Below are 19,924 nucleotides of genomic sequence, written 5' to 3' on the forward strand. Positions count from 1 at the left end.
CACAGTCTCGAGTTGCCTCCTAGGCCCTGGAACGACTCTTCAGAGCCCAGAAGGAAGAGTCAATGGAAAAAGTGCTGAGTCTTAAAGAGGGATAAAACTCAGGAGGAAGGGGAAGAAGCTGGAGTTGGAGGGAAAGGTGCCCTGGGTTCTCCGTGGTCCAGCCTCTCAGTGTGCACAGCAGGTGATTAGCAGGGTCTCCGGGGCAGGCAAGGGGACCTCCAGCATCACACAGCCCATGAGGGGCAGGACAGAGCTCAGATGTCCCCAATCCAAGTCCAGTGCTAGGGGAAAGCCTGAGGCCGATGCAGACAGGAGGGAGTGGAGGGCACTTCCAGAAGCTCTCCTAGCACCTTCTCAGCCCTGGGACCCAGCCATGCTCCCTGTGAGGGTCTCTCAACCCCAGAGGAGCACCATGCCACCTGATACCAGCCACGTCCCCAGGCGGGCACATCTCCTCCCCAGGGTTGGCACCAGGGCAGTACTCAGTTCAGGGACCCAAGGCAAGCCCCCCGGAAGCCCAGCGTCTCCAGTCCCTGAAGCCCACCCACATGTGCTCCTATGGGTCCTGGCCCATCTCTCCCACCCCTGCCTCACTCCCAGCAGCCCATAAGGTCAGAATCGCGGGAGTGGAAGGAACGGTGTGGGAGACTGGCATGTGAAGGCCATGGAGCAAAGCCTTCTTATTCTGCCCACAAAAGGGCAGTGAGCTTGGGCCCTGAACTGAGCCTGGGCGGGCACGTGTCTGCAGACTGCAGGTGCTCACGTAGCGCCCAAAGGAATGACACGCACAGGTGTTTCTCCCGGGCACACACCTTAAGATGAGGCGCCAGCTCCATTTTCAGTCAACTGACAGGGAAGCAGGTGGTCAAGAGGGTAGCAGAGGCTCCTTAAGCCTGTCTGGGACCCAAGGGAGGCGTGTTCATTGAGCTTCCCATCAACCTGGTAGCTCCCTGGGGCCCAGCAGCGGCAGAGCCTCTGTGCGGGCATGCGCACTGCATACTGGGGGGGGGGTGTGTGCAGGGCGCACACTTGGAGCTCCGGGTATGTGCGCCACGTGTGTGGCTGCACACAGCCCCTCGCTCTGCACCCAACTCCACAAGCTGCAGTGGGCCAGGGAGAGGTCGGGGAGGTCCAGGGCTGGGCAACCACAGGCAGCTCTGGATTTCTCAAATCCATCAAAATAACTTCATGGAAAACTGGGAGAATCATGCTGAAGGAAGAGAAAAATGCAACCACTCATCTCTCCTGGAAAATGTCTTTCTAGTCCCTGGCCACTGTCTATCCCATGACCCCACATCCTCTCAGCCAGCCAAGTGCCAAGTGAAAGAGCTCTGGCTGTGCAGCTCTGAGACCTGGGTTCGAATCCTGGCTCTGCCATTACTGGCGGCAAGAGCTTAAGGAGGTTTCTAAACCTCCCTGAACCTCAGTTTCCCATCGCTCAAGTGGGAATCAGTATCCATCGGGTGGGGAGTTGAGAAGAGCTCATGAGCTCATGAATGCAAAGTGCCTGGCCACAGCTGGAACTCAGTAAAGGCAGACCTCGTCGCCTTCCTCGGCATTATATGGACGCTTGTCTGAAATTTCACATGCCCGAGGCCTTTATACTCTTACCCCTCTATCTTGCCAACTTTCTGAAAATCCAGGAAAGTCTCTGGAATCCCAAATTTCATCCTCTCAGCGAATATAGATAAACCCACTCAGTCTCCCTCAACAAACACAAGTTGCTGTTCAGAGCCTGGCTCATTGCTGAGCATGAGGAACTGGCCGTGGGTGAGGCTGGCCTCTGCCCCTTCCTAGCACATCAGGTTTTCCCATACAGGGTCTCCTGTAATCCTTACAGTAACTGGGAGTTGCAACGCACGGGCCCAGAGAGGAGAAGGGACTTTCTCAAGGTCACACGGTGAGTAGGTGGCGGCCCCAACCTACACCTGCCTGTTCCTGGCTCCCCCCTTCTTCCTGGTCTCTGAGCCTGCCGTGTGCTGGCGCGTGTGGCACCAGTCCTGGGGCAAATGGAACAGAAGACGGTGTGGTCTGGCCGGCAGGAAACAGCCAGGGGAGGTCACGTGGGGCAGGGAGAGCCGCTCTTGGGCCTGGTGAAATCCACCAGGCTACAGGCTGTGAATGTGGGATCCTGAGTCGCAAGACTGGTCCCTGTCCCTTCAGGGGGACCCAAAAGTTGACTGGCTGCTATAGCAGGTTGATGATTCTGTGCAAAAAGCAAGGCCTTAGAAGGACGGGATGGAAGACACATGCAGTAGCTGGACGCTTAGTGAGGAGGCCTGGGTTTGGGCACCAGCTCTACCAGGCAAGTGACCTCCTATTTCTGGGCCTCAGTTTTCCCATCTGGAGTCAGGGCGTGTGTGGGTTTAGAGGAGATGCTTTGGATGCAATAACCTCTAATGTCTGAGTCACAGCTGACCTTCTGGGAACTGACCGCTCTGCTGTGAGATAGGGCCAATGCACTGAGCCAACAAGAGATGCTGCAACATACCTAACCCATAGCCCTTCCTGCGGTGCGATCAAACACGCCCCTCATCCTTGCTCCACCTTCCACTCCTCTACTGACAGTGACAGAGCAAGAGCTAGAGCAGAGAGAGCTCTGTGGGGTCTCTGCTCTCCCCACCCCTGCTCTTCCCCCCAGAGAGGCCATCCAGGCCAAGCAGGGGAGGGGGCACGCATCCAAGCTTACACAATCACCACCTTGTCTGGGGGAGACAAAGGCCAGGCTCTGGGTCTTGGCGGCCAACAGCCCGGATGGAATGACGGATCACAGAGTTGCTGAATTTAGAATTTTAAAAAATGTTAGTACCGTAATAGCTTCGATTCTTAATCTCTAAAATTCAGAAGAATAATGTGTTAGAATCATAGACATGGAGAATCTTCATTTCAAAGAAGAATAATAACAGCACGTTGAAACAGAAAACGTGGGAGAGTTCAGAATCCCACCATTGAGATATGGAATGATTACAGGAACCTCAGACTCTTGACAAACTCAGAACAACCATGTGTCAGTATCACCCCACGTGGGAAGCCTCGTTTCCCAGAATAATAAAATTTGGTAATCACAGGATCTAAGAAATCTGGGATTGAACTTCGTACAGCGTTGGAAGCAGGAACTCCTGGAATGTTCATTTCCATCTCATGGAACCTTCTAATCTTGAATCCCCAGGACCTCAGAAGGACCAGGACGGTTTTACTCACCTGCAGGGGCCCTCCCCCACACCTGCCTGAGCTCCACTTCAGACGTGGGCAAAGGTGCATCAGAATCAGCTGGAGAGCTGAAAGCATGCCCATGGCCACGCCAACCCAGGATCTACTGAATCAGAATGTCCAACACCAAACTAAAAAAAAAAAAAATCCCCAGGTGATTCTGCTGTGAAGCCCCAGTTGAGAAGCACTGATCTGGTAAACCTCACCACCTTATCACAGACAGGGAAACAGAGAATTCAAGTAGCTGGCCCAGAACATACAGCAGTGGTCTCTAGCCTCTACACCAAGGTCAGCCCCCTCAGGCCGTGCTCTACCTCCACCTGGACCTTTTGGGCTCCAGGGACCCTGTGCCCAACTCTCTGTGTCTGCCGTAGAGTCCCCCTGCTCCAGGGGCATCCCCAGTGGTCTTGGGGACCAAGCAGGCCAGGACAGAAACTGCTAGGCTCACAAAGCCAGCCCCTCCCTTCCCCCACCCTCATGCTTGAAGTCCTCCAGGTGGTTTCCAGGGGGGCTGGAGGAGTACTGTGGAGGTCATCAAGGTCAATCCCCAGCCTCCAGGGAGGCCTGTAATGAAGGAGGGTCCCGGGAATGGGGAGTCAGAGGCCAGGGGTCCCTGCTGCACTAGCACGCCGAGTGGCCGCAGATAAGTTCCTTGACCTCTCTAAGTGAAGATGGTCTCAAGGCAGAGGCTGGACAGAGAACCTCTGGGAATCCTTTCTGCCTCTGCCTCTGCCTCTGCCTCTTGACCTCACCCAACATGGCCACATATTTAAGGGAATGTGAGCCCTCTGCAGCCTTAGCCAGATTGTTCTCAATCAATTGGGAAGTTCTTTCTTTTGTCTGACCTGAAACACTGCAGCTGCAGTGTTAGCCCTTTGCCCTCCTGCATGAAGATGGAGCCTATCTGGGCACAAATGCGCTTTATTTGCTCAGAGGAAATCCCTAGTCCTCCTGCACCTCAGCTGAGGGTGCCCCTCTCCCCGGTCCCTGTAGTAGGTCTGGCTGGCCTTGCAGATTCCTGTGGGAGCTGAACTCCCAAACAAATGATGGGGGTGGCACTCCTCAGAGCCCGCCAGAGCAGCAGAGGCTCCACAGCTTCTGCCTGATTGCAGTTTTAATCAGATATGCCCACAGCTCCTAAGCAGTCTAGCAGGGCAGGGGTCCTGCTGGTCCAGAGTGTTTCCTCCAACGAGATGGGGGATTTCCAGCCAAGAACCCCTAACAGGCTATGGAAAGAAAACCCAAAAGGCAGTCTCAAGGAATGGGGAAGTAGGAACCCAGATGGTCCTTAGACCAGTGTTTCCCAAATTTTAACATGCCCACGAATCACCTGGGAGCTTGTGAAAACGCCAATTCCGATTCAGCAGGTCTGGGATGGGGCCCGACGTCCTGCATTTCTGATAAGCTCCGGATGCTGCTACTGGTCCGCGGACCACACTTTGAGAAGCAAGCCTTTAGATGTTCATAAATAAAAATTTTTTATTCCTAAGAACACTTTACTTTTGTCTGGCTTGGTTTGCAATTCATTTCCAGCTCTGTTAGCTCATGAGATCCACAAAGCAGCCCTGAGGGGCAGACAGGATGCATATCGCTGGGTTCATAGCACAGAAGGGGAAACTGAGGTGTAGCAAGGGCAAGGGGCTTGTTCAAGGTCACCCACCTGGCTACAGTGCCTCCTCTAAACTCTTCCTCCGTGGCTGGTCAGAACCACGCACACCTTGGCAATGAGTGGCCTGACACAGCAACTCCCTATCCTGCCTTCCACTCAACTGTGTGGGCCTGGAGGCAGAGGCCAGACAGCTCCTGTGCTCTCCTGAGGGTCCCCGGGGGGCCCTCACTGAGCTGTGCTGGCTACTGATCTGGCTCTCAGTGGCCTCGGTTGGTGGACCAGAGGGTTAGCAATCAGCCAGGCTATACAGCCAGGCTTGCTGGGCTTAAATCCTCGCCCTGCCCTTGGCTCCTGTGTGACACTGGGAGAACTGACATCCCTGAGGACGTGGAGGATGCGCCAGGGCTCAGCGTGGTCTCTGGCACATGGAGGTTGCTCAGCCAGCATTCACTCCCTGCCTCCCTTTCCTTTCCCACCTCCCAGCTGAGTCTTGTTTATTTCTCCCTTCCTCCCTCACAGACTCTGAAGCAAGAATGCTTGGGATTGGATCTGAGCCGTGTGACCCTGAGCAAGTCACATACTGTCTCTGTGCCTCAGTTTCCTCCTCTGTACAATGGGGATAATAAGAGCCTACAGAAGGCTGGTGTGAGGATTAAACGAGTCAATATGTGTAAAGTGCTTAGAGCAGAGCCTGGGACATAGAGAACTCTCCCTGTAAGTGTCAGCTACTGTACTGTTAATACCATCTCCATATGATGGCCCGGCTCTGCGGCAGGTGCCACGGCAGATGCTGGGGGCACAGCATCGAAGCAGCACTTTCATGCGCCAGGCACTGTGCTAGTGATTTCATGGACTTCCTGCCCACTCCCCCCACCCTGACCCTGACCCAGATCATAGTCAAAAGAGAAGACAAAGACACTAAGCTGGTTGTGCGAGGGTCCTTTGGGAACACACAGGATGGAGGGACCGGCGAATGGGAGGGCTCAGAAGGCCTGTGGGGGGAGGAGACCACGGCCCTGTTTAAGCTTCACACTCCCCGCCAAGGAGCAGGGCAGTGGGCGGGTGGTAGAGGGGAGTTTGGGCTTGTGTTTGCTTTTACCCCTTGTTATCCTGCTTGAGGACACGCCTCTCCTTAACCTGTGGGATGAGAGACACTCACCTCCCCGCACAAAAGGCAGACACAAGGCAGAGAGGAAGCCTCCCGCAGCCTGATTTCTGCCTGGGCCAGAGCACAGCAGATGCACAGCGTGTCCTGGCGGATGGGGCTGTCCTCAAGGATAGAGAAGACAGTGGAAAAGGCTGGGTCCTGCGATCAGACAGACTTGGCCTGATCCTAATCGACTGTGGAAGCAAGGGCAAGTTGCTTAACCTCTCCGTGACACTCGGTTACAGATGGACCGCAGACACGCCCAGGCTAGAGTGAGCATTTCTATGAGATGATGAGATGGAGACGCTTGGCAGGCCAGGCATGGGGAGGCGCACTTCTCCAGGCTCCCCACCCCGCTACATGGGCGCAACTTCCCTGTATCTGCTGCCTGATTTCTCTGCAGCCCAAACCTTAGATGTGGGACAGGGGTGAGAGGAAGGAAGCCCACATCTTAAAGGCAGGCCAGGTCGATGGTACCGAGTCGTGGAACCTAGAGACTGAGCCACCTCTCACCCCAGACAAGCCATGGGGTGCAGGCTCACCCCGAGGGGCCACCCAGATGTGGTGGGAAGGGAACCTGCTGCCATCAAGGTGTGCCTCCAAGACCCCCCAGCAGATGAGGGCAGGAGCCACGGCAACCCCCGGGCTCACACCCACCCTAGAAGCCCGCTGGCTCACCTCTAAGCAACTCAGCACACATTTTGCGAGCGCCTGCTGTGTTCAGGGCCTGTGCTCAGCTGCTCACTGGGCAGTGGGGCAAACAGTACAACTTTATAGTTTTCAAAATGGGTTTGCCTGTCCCATTGTTTCTGGATCTCACAGAAGCCCTGACTGATGGGCTTAACGGCTGACCCTATTTCATGCACTCAGGGGGCGTGAAGGCTCAGGGGCAGGGTCAATTTGGCCAAAGTTGAACAACTACTGAGCCATAGGCTTGGGATAAGAGCTCAAGGCTTTTGACCCCAAAGCCCATGACCTCTTGCCAGCCAAGCAGACATAGACCCTACCTGGGGTAGGCACCCAGGAAGTGGAGAGACGGTTGTGTGAGGATCGGCCCCAGGCTAGGCAGGGCTCAGCAAGGCAGGGTAGGAGCCAGGCAGGGGGCACAGGAGGCCGCTCCACGGGAGAGGGCACATTTGGGCTGAGCTCGGAGGAGAAGATGGAGAAACGAGAGTGAACTACCAGCCGAGGGCACAGCACAGGCAAAGCCCTGGGGTGTGAGAGTCTCAGCAGAGCTCAAACGGCAAATGGCCAAGACCACCTCCTGGGGCCCAGGCTGAGGCCACACTCCAGGACCAGGGCAGGGCACAGAGCCATACAATGAGCGGGTATCACCTGTCGTCCGGGGACAAGGTGGGGAGGCAGGACAGGTGAGAAGCCACCAAAGGCCTTAGAATCAGGTCCTGGGATAGGGGTGCAGATCATGGAAAGTGGAGCTCCAGAGGAGAGCTGGTGGGCCTGGAATGGCTGCGGAAGGCATCTCCAGGGAGATGAGTTCAAGCTGGGCTCTGAAAGGGGGGTGGGAAAAAGAGGTTAGTGAAAGGCACTGCAGGCTGGGGGGACGGCATGAGCTGAGGCACAGAAGCTGGAGGGCCCCGGGTGCACGGTGCACCTGAGTGTGTGGTTAAGTGGCCTGGCCGAGGTGGGGCGGGGAAAAGAAAAAAGAGGCTTCAGGGCCCGTGGCATCCCAGGCTGCCTCTCACCCACCTCACATCAAACCCGTAAAGCCAGGCTCGTCAGCCTCCCTTTATAAATGAGGGCAGATAAGGCTCATGGAGGCCCAGCAACCTAGCGAGAAATACTAACAAGAGCTGCCATTGACTGAGCACTTGTGGGATGCCAAGTACAGTATCAGCTGCTTTGCCCACACATTTCCCACAAATACCCGAGAAGTGGGTGAGCCCATTTCACAGATGCCTGGGTGATCTTGTGCAACATACACAAAGATACAGCTGGGGAAGGGCAGAAGTGAGCTCTGAGCCCAGCTCACTGAGACTCCGGAGGGTGGTCCCTTTGAGCTTGGAGGAAAGGGGAAATCAGAGAAGGCTGCCTGGAGGAGGTGACACCTGAGAGCTATTCAGCACAAGGATGCAATTGCTCTGCTCCAGCCCTCCATCCACTAGGCCTTGCACGTGGCTAAAGGACCAGGGACAGGTTCTGGCTCCCAGGCTCTGCCAACATCCCTGTCCCTCAGAGACCAGAGACAGATGATTCAGAAGGTGAAGCCAACTGACATGGCGAGATTCCTGGGGACCCTGAGTCACCACCTGTGGTCCATTTAAAAGAAGAACTGGCAGCTGAGGATGTGAAACTGGCCCTCTCAGACTCTTTCTTGCCAGGCTTGGGGCAGCAGGAAGGATGTAAAAGTGACTGCCACACGAGCCCCCACGCCCTGTCCCTCCATCCTCCCAACAGCTGCTCCCACTTGTCTCTGCCAGGGCAAGCACTTGGCGGGTCCATCCCTCTGCCTGGCCAGAGGGGAGCTGACAGCCCACAGGTGGCACTTGACACCTTCCAGCCATGGCCCATCGTCCCTCCTCCCAAAGCACCCACCCTGGGTAGAGTGGAGCCTCCAGGACCCAGGTCCTAACTTCTCATCCCTCAAGCCAACCTACATGACCCAAAGTCATCAGAGCCTGTCCCAGCCCCCATCCCAAGGCGCCTGAGGAAGCCCAGCCTCATCACATGGCCTTCCTGCAGCCCACCCCAGAGGCAGCCCATCCTGTGGGATGAGGGTGGGATGGGGGGATCAGAGCCCTCTCGGATGACCCCACAATCCTGAAACGTTTTCTTAGACCTCTAGAACTTCTCAAACCAGTTTGGAACAGCTGAGCTGAGGCATAACAATAATGATGGTCAAACTGGGGGTTGAATGCAGGCGGGTTGGCTTAAGGGCTATGCTTGGAACCACCATGCCACAAAGTGAGGGCCTCGGAAAGGGAGGGAGGAAAGACCGAGGTCACAACATAGGGTTTGGGGGGACCACCCCAAAACCAGCACCGACACCAACTAGCAGGCACTACATCGTCCCCATCAACACCCGTTCCAGCTAATATCCTCCAAGCGCTCACGACATCCCAGGTTCTGTGCTGAGCACTGGACTATCAGAGCCCAGACCCCAAGATTCGGAGCAAGCCCCTGCAATGATACTTGTTACATACGATGCAGGCCACCTGCCCTGGGCCCAGTCCTTCCTCACTGGAATCGTAAAATGACACTGTTTGTCCTCCCCTCCTTCCTTCTCTCCCCTTCCCACCCTTCCTTTCTTCCTTTCTTTTCCCTCTCTCCTTCCCTTCCTCCCACTATTAATCTTTCATAACTTGTAGTCCTGGCCACAGCCGTGAGAAAACCTCGGTTTCCCCATCAGTATATGGATGTCTCTGAACTAATCAATGGTCCCTGCCCAGAGGTTCTGCACAGGAAATCCTGCATACCCTCAGTCCCTCTCTGCCTGTCCCCTCCCCAGGCTCAGCCACTGTGGCCCCATAGGAAACCCAGGCCTGTAGGGAGGTCAGGGCCACAACAAGGGGTTGGAAACCCCAGGCAGAGGCCAGACATGGGCTGAGGGCCATGGCCCTCCCTGCCTCCTTTGGACACCCCACAGGGACCAGCCTGCTCTGGCCTGGGTAGAGGTGCAAGAGCTGGGGTCCAGGGGCTGCAGAGACTGGGATGGGGACCGGGGCGGGGGGCTGGGCCAGCCTTCACTTTCCCCCTGCCTCCTGCCCCTCCCCCAGCAAGACCCTGAAACTATTCACATCCCACCTCTAAGGTTTCAGCTGTTCTAGGATTGGATTCTCTCACTGCTCTATTTTTCTTCTTCTTTTGCAATCTCCAAGAAACCCGAGCTGCCAGATGGGTGGGGGCGATGATTGTTTTCCGTCTGACATCTGGATTTCATTAGCAGCCCTGGGCATGCTGACTCAGGAATGGCAGCTCCCCTGGGCTCAGACCTTCCCCAGACCCCTCACAGTGCCCGGTCCTTAGCTGGACACAGGAGACACAGGTGATGACACCCCTCAGACCTCCCTCAAAGGGGCAACCAGCCCCCCAAGAATATCTTGGGAGTGGTGGAGGCTGAGGGCTTAGAGAATTCCTGCTCCCAGCTCAGCGCCTGATGGAGGGCTGCCAGCTGGGTGTGGCTGGGCCTGAGCACCATGAAGGGTGACAAAGGGCTTAGGGAAAGTGTTCCCCATCCGTACCCCAGTCTCCATCCCTAAAGGGATACTGAGTGGGCCATCAAGGCAGGGAGCCCTGCACTGGCCCCAAATAGCAGACATGTTTTGGAGATGAGGAATGGTGGCCCAGAGAGGTTAAGTGACTTATCCAAGGTTGCACAGCTGGTAAATAGTAGAGCTGGAACTTGAACTCTGGTTTTGGGGTTATAAACTTGAAGCTGTTTCCTTTGACCTTAACAAGATGTCCCTTCACTAACATCAGGGTCCTTACTGTCGTCATATGGACCCTCAACCCTGTCTGAGCTTCAGAGAAAGGTAGTATGTGGGGTTTTCACATTCTATCATCCATCAGAGAGGCCTGCAATGGTCACCTGACCCAAAGCAGGCCCAGACCCTCTTCAAGGCCACATTAAGACACTTGTGGGCCCCCGCCTCCATAAAAAGTGATTAAAAATTCTATTTTATGACTGTGTTGGTATAAAAATAAATATTACCCAGGCTGGATTCATTATTATATACTCATTATTATTACTTTCATTTTTTTCTTCTGGTTTTAAAATAAATGAAAATCACAACATTTCTGTGGGCCCCTGAAAGAACAGAGGGCTCTCAGCATGCCTGCTGTCTCTCCCAGAGAAGTCGGCCTGGCCCTCTAGGTCAGAGCACTCATATTCGGCAGGGCACTCCTTGCCATGTCACAGCTCCTTCTTTTCTTACTGATTTGTGCTTATCGTCTGACTTCGCCCACTGGAACATAAGCTCCAAGTGTGGGAAGCTCTCCCGGTCTGTTCACGGTGGCATCCTCAAGGGCCTACTACGTGCTTGGCACATAGTAGCGTTCAATAAATGTTTGCTGAATGATTAGATGAACAGGAGTCTATCTTCTCAGGCAGGTGTATTTTTATACCAGGTAGTGGCACCTCACTGGCCCAGGTGGCCCCTTCAGCGATCCGGTAGCCCTCCCTGACACTTTACCCCTCTCCCCCTCACCTGCCTGGTCACCATGCCCCACAGATGCTACTTTCTCATCATGTCTGGAATTTGTCCCCTCGCCTCCAACCTCTGCTTGCCCTTGTCTTATATCTGGTCTTATCATCCATCCACGTTCCTAGACTGGTTTCGTCTGCACTCTTGCCTCTTCCAGCCGGGCCTCCCAACTGCCACCAGTATGATCTTTCAAAATGCCAATCCGAGCATGTCACCTAAAGCCTTGGATGGCTTCTTCTTGCCCTCCAGAGAAAGTCCAAGTGCGTGCAGCCTGGCACACAGGTCTTTCACCACCTGCTGCGGCCACATCTCCCACCCCTCCCCTCAGGCACCCAGAGTGCTAGCCTTTGCCAAGGGCTCGGGGTTCCCGGAAGGCAAATTCCCACTATTTACACGCTTCCTTGGAAACCTTCCCTGCTCCAGACTCAGACGCCTCCTCTCTGAGGTCTCCCATGAACCCCCAGGCAGAGGTGGCATCTCACTGCAAACCTTAACCGCGGCCCTGGTCACCCTAAATGGTCAACAGCGTTTCTGTTGTCCACTCTGTTCCACTGAGGACGAAGGTAGAGCTTTATCCAGCACAGGCCTGACACACAGTAGGAGCTCAGGAAAGGCTGGGCAATGGTACTGAGTGCTGGGCCCAGCTCTGTCCTGGCAGATTGTGTGTGCTGGGCACGGATGTGGCAGTGAGCCAAGGTCCCACCACAAACACACATACCCATGCAGGCAAGCGCGGCTGACACGGAACAGGTCCTGCCACACCAGTGTGCAGAAGCCAGCATGAGACGCACAGGTGACCCTGCAGGCAGGCCTAACAGAGAGCACCCATGACGCCCCTACAGCCACCTGGGATTTCTGCAGTCACCAGAGCTGGCAGCCTCAGCCACCCGTGGCCCCCTTGACTGCACTGGGGCAACAGAAACCCTGGGGCTGGACCAGCGTCGACTAACAAGACGCAATGACTTGGCCAGACCAGGCCTGATATGGCTTTTGCCCACACTGTCTTTGTCCCTCTTTATTTCCAGCAACCCATTTTCTAAAGAACCCTTTCTGAGAATGATGGTGGAGATCAAAGCCTAGACGCTAAAGCTGATGGTAGAATCTAATTTAAAAAGCATGGGCTCTGGAATCAGGAAGGCCTGAGTTCCGATTCCAGCTTTGCTGTTCATTAGCTGTGTGACCTTAGGCAAGCCACCCAACTTCTCTGGGCCTCGGTTTTATCATCTGGCAATTGACCTGATAGAGTTTTTGAGACAATTAAATGAGCTAATGCATATTACACACTAAGCTCAGTGGTAAACTCAGTGCTGAGAGACTATTACTATTGTTGTTCATATTATTGTCACCCTTGAATTGACATCTGGCACACTGTGTGGGGACAGCAACAGGGACAGATTTGTCAAGAGCTGAATGGTAGACATTCTTGAGTCCCAGTCTTCTTGGGCCAGTGCTGACATTGGTTGGAGAAAGACCCTGGCCCAGGCACAGCCTCACCCCACAAAGAGGGGCTGCCTTTCACCAACACTGGGAACTTGTCTCCAGCACTTTCTGCCTCTGCTTTTGGGGCTACCCCTCTTCCTCTAGTGCCCAATCCCCTTGCACTGCACCTGATACCTATGAGAAGCCTCATCAGTCTGATGAGCTGAACTCTGGACACCTGTCTCCACCCTTAAGGTTGGAAAAGAATCAATTAACAGGTTACCAACTTCTGGTTCCTGTATCCCACTACCCAGGCTGTTGGCAGTGAATGCTTTAACCACATTTTCACTGCTACCTTCTTCAGAGCCTGGGGCTCCATGGGCAGCTTCAGGACCCAGGCAGGGCTGGCCTAGTGTTCTGCACATTCCACCCCCAGTTAGACCATTTAAGAGTTTAAAAGCATTAGACCATTTAAAAGTCATTCCACAAAAAGGAGAGGAGAGAAAGGAGTAGAAAAGTTATTCAAAGAAATAATGGCTGAAAACTTCCCAAATCTGATTTAAAATTTTAATCAACGCATCCAATCAGCTCAACAGACGCCAAGAATGATAAAGACGAAGAGATCCAAACATGGACACATCATGGTAAAACTGCTGAAAGCTAAAACAAGGAGACAATCTTGAAAGCAGCGAGAAAAAAATGGCATGTCATCTACGATGGATTTCCAATAATATTAACTGGCTTCTCATCAGAAACAATGGAGGACAGAGGGCAGTGGGATAACATATTTAATGTGCTCAAATTTAAAAATATCTGTCAGCCAAGAATTTTATACCCAACAAAGAAATCTTTAAAAAATGAAAGTGAGATAAAGACATTCTCAGGTAAATAAACAAAAACAGAGAATTCACCGCTAGCACACCAATCTTTCAAGACATACTAAAGGAACTTCTTCAGGCTGAAAGTAAGGGACCTCAGAGAGTAATGTAAATACACATGAAAAAAGCAAGGAGCACTGATAAGGTGGTTATGTAATTGTAAAAGACAGTATAAGTGCAGATTTCTTTTCTTCTCTTAGCTGATTCAAAAAGCAATTTATAGGGCTTCCCTGGTGGCGCAGTGGTTGAGAGTCCGCCTGCCGATGCAGGGGACACGGGTTCGCGCCCCGGTCCGGGAGGATCCCACATGCCGCAGAGCGGCTGGGCCCGTGAGCCATGGCTGCTGAGCCTGCGCGTCCGGAGCCTGTGCTCTGCAATGGGAGAGGCCGCAACAGTGAGAGGCCCGCATACCGCAAAAAAAAATGGAGAAATGCCCTGTGATAAATGAAAATGAAAATACAACATACCAAACTTATGGGATGCAGCTCAGAGGAAAATTTATAGCTATAAACACCCACATTTAATTAAAAAAAAAAGATGTACAATCAGTGTCCTAACCTTCCACCTCACGAAACTAGAAAAAGAAGAGCAAACTAAACATAAAGCAAGCTAAAGAAAAGAAATAATAAAGATTAGAGTGAAGAATTGAAAGCAGGACTCAAAGAGATATTTGAACACCCATGTTCATAGCGGCATTATTCACAATAGCCAAAAGGTAGAAACAATCCAGTTGTCCATTGATGAATAAATGGATAAACAAAATGAGGCAGACACACAGATACACACACACAATGGAATATTATTTAGCCTTCAACAAGGAAGGAAATTCTGACACATGCTATAACATGAGTGAACCTTGAGGACATTATGCTAAGTGGAATAAGCTAGTCACAAAAGGATAAATACTGTATGATTCCATTTATATGAGGTACCTAGAGTAGTGAAATTCTTAGAGACAGAAAGTATAATAACAGTTGCCAGGGGTTGGGGGAGGGAAGGGGAGGGAATTATTGCTTAATGGGTACAGAGTTTCAGTTTTGCAATCTGAAAAGAGTTCTGGGGATGGACGATGGTGATGGTTGCACAACAATGTGAATGTACTTAATGCCACTGAACTGTGTACATTGAAACATGGTTAAAATAGTAAATTTTATGTTATATGTATATTGCCACAATTTTTAAAAAGGTTAGAGTAGAAAGTAAGGAAATAAGAATAGAAAAACAATAGAGGAAATTCACTTACCAAAAATAAGCATTTCACTTTTAAATATTATAAATGCTCAGCTCTTACATAATAGTTCATTTGAAACAAAGATTTCCACCTGTTCCTTCATTTCCAGAAGACTTGTACTAAGCACCTGTCGTACTGTATGGTACCTGGGCTGGCAGAGATGAATCGAGCCCAGCACATGGCCCCGGGGCCTGTGGTCATATTCCAGCCTCTGCTAAAATACTTACCTAAGTATGTACACTCTGCATTGTGATGCAAGGGAGATAAAAATAATGCTGGCCAACAGTTATTGAGGGCGGACTATGTGCCAGGCATTGTGCTAAGCACTTTTCATGCATTACTTCATTGAGTCCTCACAGCAGTCTTCTGTGTTAGTGTTCTCACTAGCCTCGTTTTACGGATGGTGACCCTCATGAAGAGTGAAGGGAGATCCTTGGGTCTGCAAGAATCCCGGATAGAATCAAGTCTGAGATGGGGCCAGAAGAGGGGCTCTACCAGCTCAAGGGAGAAACAAGCTCCACAGGCCATGGAAGTCTCAGCCTGGAGCCGTGTGGATGCTCAAGGAAACAAAGAGCACAGAGGCCCCAAGACCAGGGTTCTGCCCTCTCCTCAGCACGTCACCTTTCTGAGGCTCTGTTTCTCCAACTGTAAAATGGGGCTATTACTCCTACTTCGGCCACAGAGTTAAGAGCCCTGCACAAGATAAGCGAACACGCTGTGTAACCCATATAAAGGAAGGACCGTAGTTGGCACAGTGCTAGAAAGTGAGAGGCACCTAGGAGAGGGGCCCTCCTACCCCTCACATAGGGAAGAGCTCTGGCCCCGTCTGGGAGAGCGCAGCGCGTGCGCAAATACACACACACCTTCGCCATCCCTCCACCTCTGACTCATCATCTGTTGCCTTTGGATACTGGTCACCCTTGTCCCATCAACCTGCCAGCCCCACTCAAGCCCCTCTCCTCCTGGAAGCTCTCCCAGGCTGTCTGCCCAGCACGAGCACACCTCCTCAGAGCCCCTGAGAGCCCCTGCTTATGTCTGAGTGTCACCTGCCTGCGGGGTTGAAATCTCCACTCCTCCACTGACCGGCTTGATGGTCCAGTGTGAGACCTTCATTCACACAAAGCATCCCGTAACAGGAGGCTATTAAAAGCACTTAGCACACCAGGTAGAAGTGAGCGCTGAATGAAATGCTTGGAGAGCACTTAGCACACTGCCTGTCTCCTCCTTAAACCTGGTGGAGTTCTGCTGTGCCCTGTAGGCAGAGTGCCTGAGAGCTGACAACCCCTGTGCTGGCGGCTCAGCTGGGGAAGGCTCACTGGGTGGGCCATGGGCACATCTCCGAGCGCCAACCAGAATCTCACCCTCTGCCAGGATCGCCTCATGCAAAGGGCCCCTTGCTTACTGTGTACACTGAGGGTAGACAGGGCACAGGGGAGTGCGGATCTGGAGGGCAGCCCATCAGTGGGTCCGGCGTGGGTGGGCCTCTCTTGGCCAGGGCTGGGGGGAGGGCTGAGGTCACCGGCTGAATCACCGGGGATCTTACTAGAACACAGTTCTGGGCTGGGCCTGAGATTCTGCATTTCTAACAAGCTCTGGGGTGATACTGATGCAGCTGTGGCCGGCCGTACTTGAAGCAGCCAGGACCTCAGGCATGGCACAGTCATTTCTGAGAAGAGCGGTGATTGGCAATCGCACCTCGACCTCCCGCCAGTCCTGGAGGGACCCAGCCCTGCCCAGCCACACCCTCGGCTGCCAACATCTGGAGGGCAAGACTACACGGATTTTCTGAGTTTCCAGGATTCCATTTCCATTACACGTACAAAATAAAAGTAGTACCACGTTCTAAAAACAGTGGAAAGTATGAAAAAACAATAGGGAGAAAAAAATCACTGATAATCTCGTATGGTGTTTAACACAACTCTTAACCTCTCTCTCCCCAGGATTCCAAAGCCATGTCGGTCAGAGAGTCAGGGTCGCCTGGTGAGTGGGGTCTGCCCCCCGGACCCCCACCCTGTCGTGGCAAAGCACCGGGTGAGAGACGGGGCTGCTCCTGAAGCCTTGGTCTCCCAACCCCCTTCCCACCCCAAGGGAGCGACACCCAGCCCACGGTGCCCGAGGCCTTCACCTAGACCTATCCCGGGGACACAGGGCGCGGGCAGGGTGCCCCCTCCCCCTCACGGGAGTGGGCTGCAGAGGAGGCAGAGGCGGGGGCCTGGGGGAGGGGGGCGCACATCTGGATCCCTGGCCCAGAGCCCACATTCCTTCCCTGTGAGCGGGAGGCGGCGGGCTCTCGGGAGAGCTGTGAAGATGCTGCTGGCCCCCTCCTGCCCCACGGTAACAGGACCCACCTCAGCAGGACGACTGGGGGGACTCGAAGGCCCAGAACCTCATTCTGGGGTCCCCCACCCAGATTGCTGACCGGCCAGTGCAGCACCAAGCTGGGGGCTCTGTCCCGTCCATACCAGCCAGCCTGCCTCAGAAAAACCAGAGGGGACAAAAAGGTGGCGACCAGCAGCCCCGGGGCCAGGCGCTCGCTGAAGGGGGGACACAGGGCTCACAGGTCAGCAGGGGCCCTGAGCCGCACCGGGCCGGGTTGCCTTACCTGGGGGCAGTCCTTGATGTAGTGTCCTTTGTTGAAGCACAGGTGGCACAGGTAGTTGGGCGGGGGCCGCTTGCTGGGCTTGCGGGTCTCAGAGGTGAGGGTCAGCTCGGAGAAGTGCTCGGTGAGGGAGCTGAGGCCGTCGGCGATGTTGTTGAGGGAGCCGTAGGGCGAGGCGCTCTTGTACACGCTGCTGCTCAGCGCCTGCAGGGGACAGAGGCTGTGAGGGCTCTGGAGGCCTGGCCACTTACGGCGCCGTGGCCTCCTGGGAACCTCTACAGGCCCGTACACACACACGCACACGCACACGCACACACACGAATTCATAGTGACCCTTCAGCCGCCTGAGGGCTCCAGCTTCCTGGAGGCTGCATTCAAGTCCTACCTCCAGTTGTCCATCCGAGGACAAGCCAGTTAGCCACTCGGGGCCTCAGTGGCCCCATCCGGTAAATGGGAATAACGATAGCTACCTCCAAGGGTTTCTATGAGGCTAACGTGAGGCCAAGAATGTAAAGCCCTTTATTTCCTGCCGGGCCCTGAGGAAGCACTCAGTATATGGGGATGGTGATGACAATGGTCATAGCTCTCTACACACTGCCAGGGGTAAGACGTACGGCACAAAGCAACCTGTTAGAGCCGGGGCTCTGCCATGTCCTAGTGGGGTGACTTGAGGCATCAGCTCGCAGCATTGTTTCCATAGTACAGAAGAGGAGACTGAAGTGCAGCATTTTGCCTGGTCTCCTGCAGCCCCAGGCCTGTGCACACTGTGTTCCGGGGAGCCCTTGTCCCGGCCCAGGCCAGCTCTCTGGAAGCCCGGGGAGGAAGTGGCCCACCTCTCTCACCTCTCCCACCTCCAGTTGACAGGAACCAGATGTCTTGCCTGGCTTCAAAGTAGATGCGGCCCAGGCCCCCTCCTGTGTATACAGCTTCTATTTATAGGAGTCACGGGCTCTGGGCGGCTGGGCACACTGGAATTTAGCAAAGGTGGGGCCTGCGGTGAGGCTGGCAGGGAATGGCCGTGGGCCCCTCTCCTGGGGCCAGGCCAAGGCTGGAAAGAGGCAGCTTCCACAGGAGGCTGATGACATACCTGGGCATGGGGCTTGGGCACACCTGGCCCCAGCTAAGGTGTCCAAGAACCCCAGCAGTGAACTACAGACCCTGGGGAGACTTGTCGGAGAGACAACACAGCCTTGTTCTTGGGGGTCCCCGGGCTCACAGGGGAGGAGAGCCCCCGAGAGGAAGTTGCCTCAGGCTCCCTTACAAAGATGGGGCAGAAGGAGCCCAGGGTAGGGACAGTGCTTTCTGTGTCCCCTCAGTGTGGGAAGGCAGGGAGGTGAGCTGAGAGCTGGCCCCAGGGGATCAGACACCCCTCGTCCAACCAGGACAGATCCCACCCCCACACATGTACGCCTCTGGGCGGTCCGGCACTCCTCCCTAGAGGACACAGCCGTCACTCTTCTTGGCTCCCTGGACACCCTGCTATGTGACCCTGGGCCAGCCCTTTCCCTCTCTGGGCCTCTGTTCTCTCCCATGTAGGTTTAGACCACAGCCTGGGATCTGGAAGGAAAGACAGAGACACCACATCCAGGGCGGCCAGGCCCAACACACAGTCAGTTCGCAGTGACTGGGCATTGAACTCAAAGGGTCCTAATGACCATTTCTGCTCTACCACTGCCCAGGGCTACTGTGAAAGATCCCACACAAACCTGCATCAAGTCTCAGGGCAACTCTCCAGCTCCTAGATAGCCCCAGATGGTCCATCCTGAAAGGCAGAGGGTCCCCCATCCCTGGAGGTATGCGAGCCAAGACTGGACAACCTTAAAGGATGTGGGGAAGGTCCCAAAGGAAGTGGGATTAGATGATAATAGTAACATATACTGAGCACTTGAATGTCCCTGGTGCTGGAAACTTTACACGTGTTAAGATAGCTGACGCTCACCACAGCCCTACGAGCCACTGTCCCCATTCTACAGATTAGATGAGTGTGTCCAACCTTGTATTGAATGGCCTGGGACACTTTTAACAAATACAGTTTTCTGGGCCCCACCTCAGACCTACCAAAGCAGCCACCTAGGAATGAGGACCCCAAACCTACTGCATTGTTTCATTGCAGTAAAATATCCATTACATAAAACCTACCCTTTTAACAATTTTTAAGTGTGCAGTTCAGTGGCATTAAGTACATTCACACACTTTATCGCACAACCCTCACCAGAACCCATCTCCAGAAATTTTTCTTTATTCCAAACTGAAACTCTGTCCCTGTTAAACGCTAACTCCCCGAAGCCCAGGTCTGCATTTTAAAGCTCCCCTGGGGCAGCTCAGGTACAACCTGTCCGGCCCTACCTGGCCTTGGGAGCACCTGGACTTTCCAGCTATCAAGGTCTCTCCTTGGCTTGTCTCTAGACCTCTCCCCACCAGAACTGGTCTGGGGGAGGGCAGTATCGCCCCAGCCTCCCAGAGAAAAGTTCATCCAAACAAGAAACTTGAAGCTCCAAAGGGTGTGACTCACCCTCATGGCTGGGAAATGCAACTTCACAAATAACAACCCTCTTATTTTTTTCTCTTTTCTTTTCTTTTTTTTTTTTTTTTCTGGATAAGATTGAAGCAAGTCCACAGGAATCAGGGCTGTTTTGGCAGCAACTTGTCAAGAGGAAGGGGAAGTTTGG

General features: G+C 53.8%; 1 protein-coding gene across 3 annotated transcripts in view; it reads right to left on the minus strand.

The window, feature by feature from the left end:
• ZCCHC24 (zinc finger CCHC-type containing 24) overlaps positions 1-19,924 on the minus strand; it is a 60,428-nt gene that overhangs the window by 30,406 nt on the left and 10,098 nt on the right. For all 3 annotated transcript variants that reach the window (XM_060126864.1, XM_060126866.1, XM_060126865.1), the window contains exon 2: positions 17,259-17,459. In XM_060126864.1, coding sequence (XP_059982847.1) covers positions 17,259-17,459 — 201 coding nt within the window. The remainder of the gene's footprint in view (positions 1-17,258; positions 17,460-19,924) is intronic.

The sequence above is a fragment of the Lagenorhynchus albirostris genome, chromosome 16 (genome assembly GCF_949774975.1).
Source record: "Lagenorhynchus albirostris chromosome 16, mLagAlb1.1, whole genome shotgun sequence".
NCBI classification, from domain to species: Eukaryota; Metazoa; Chordata; class Mammalia; order Artiodactyla; family Delphinidae; genus Lagenorhynchus; species Lagenorhynchus albirostris.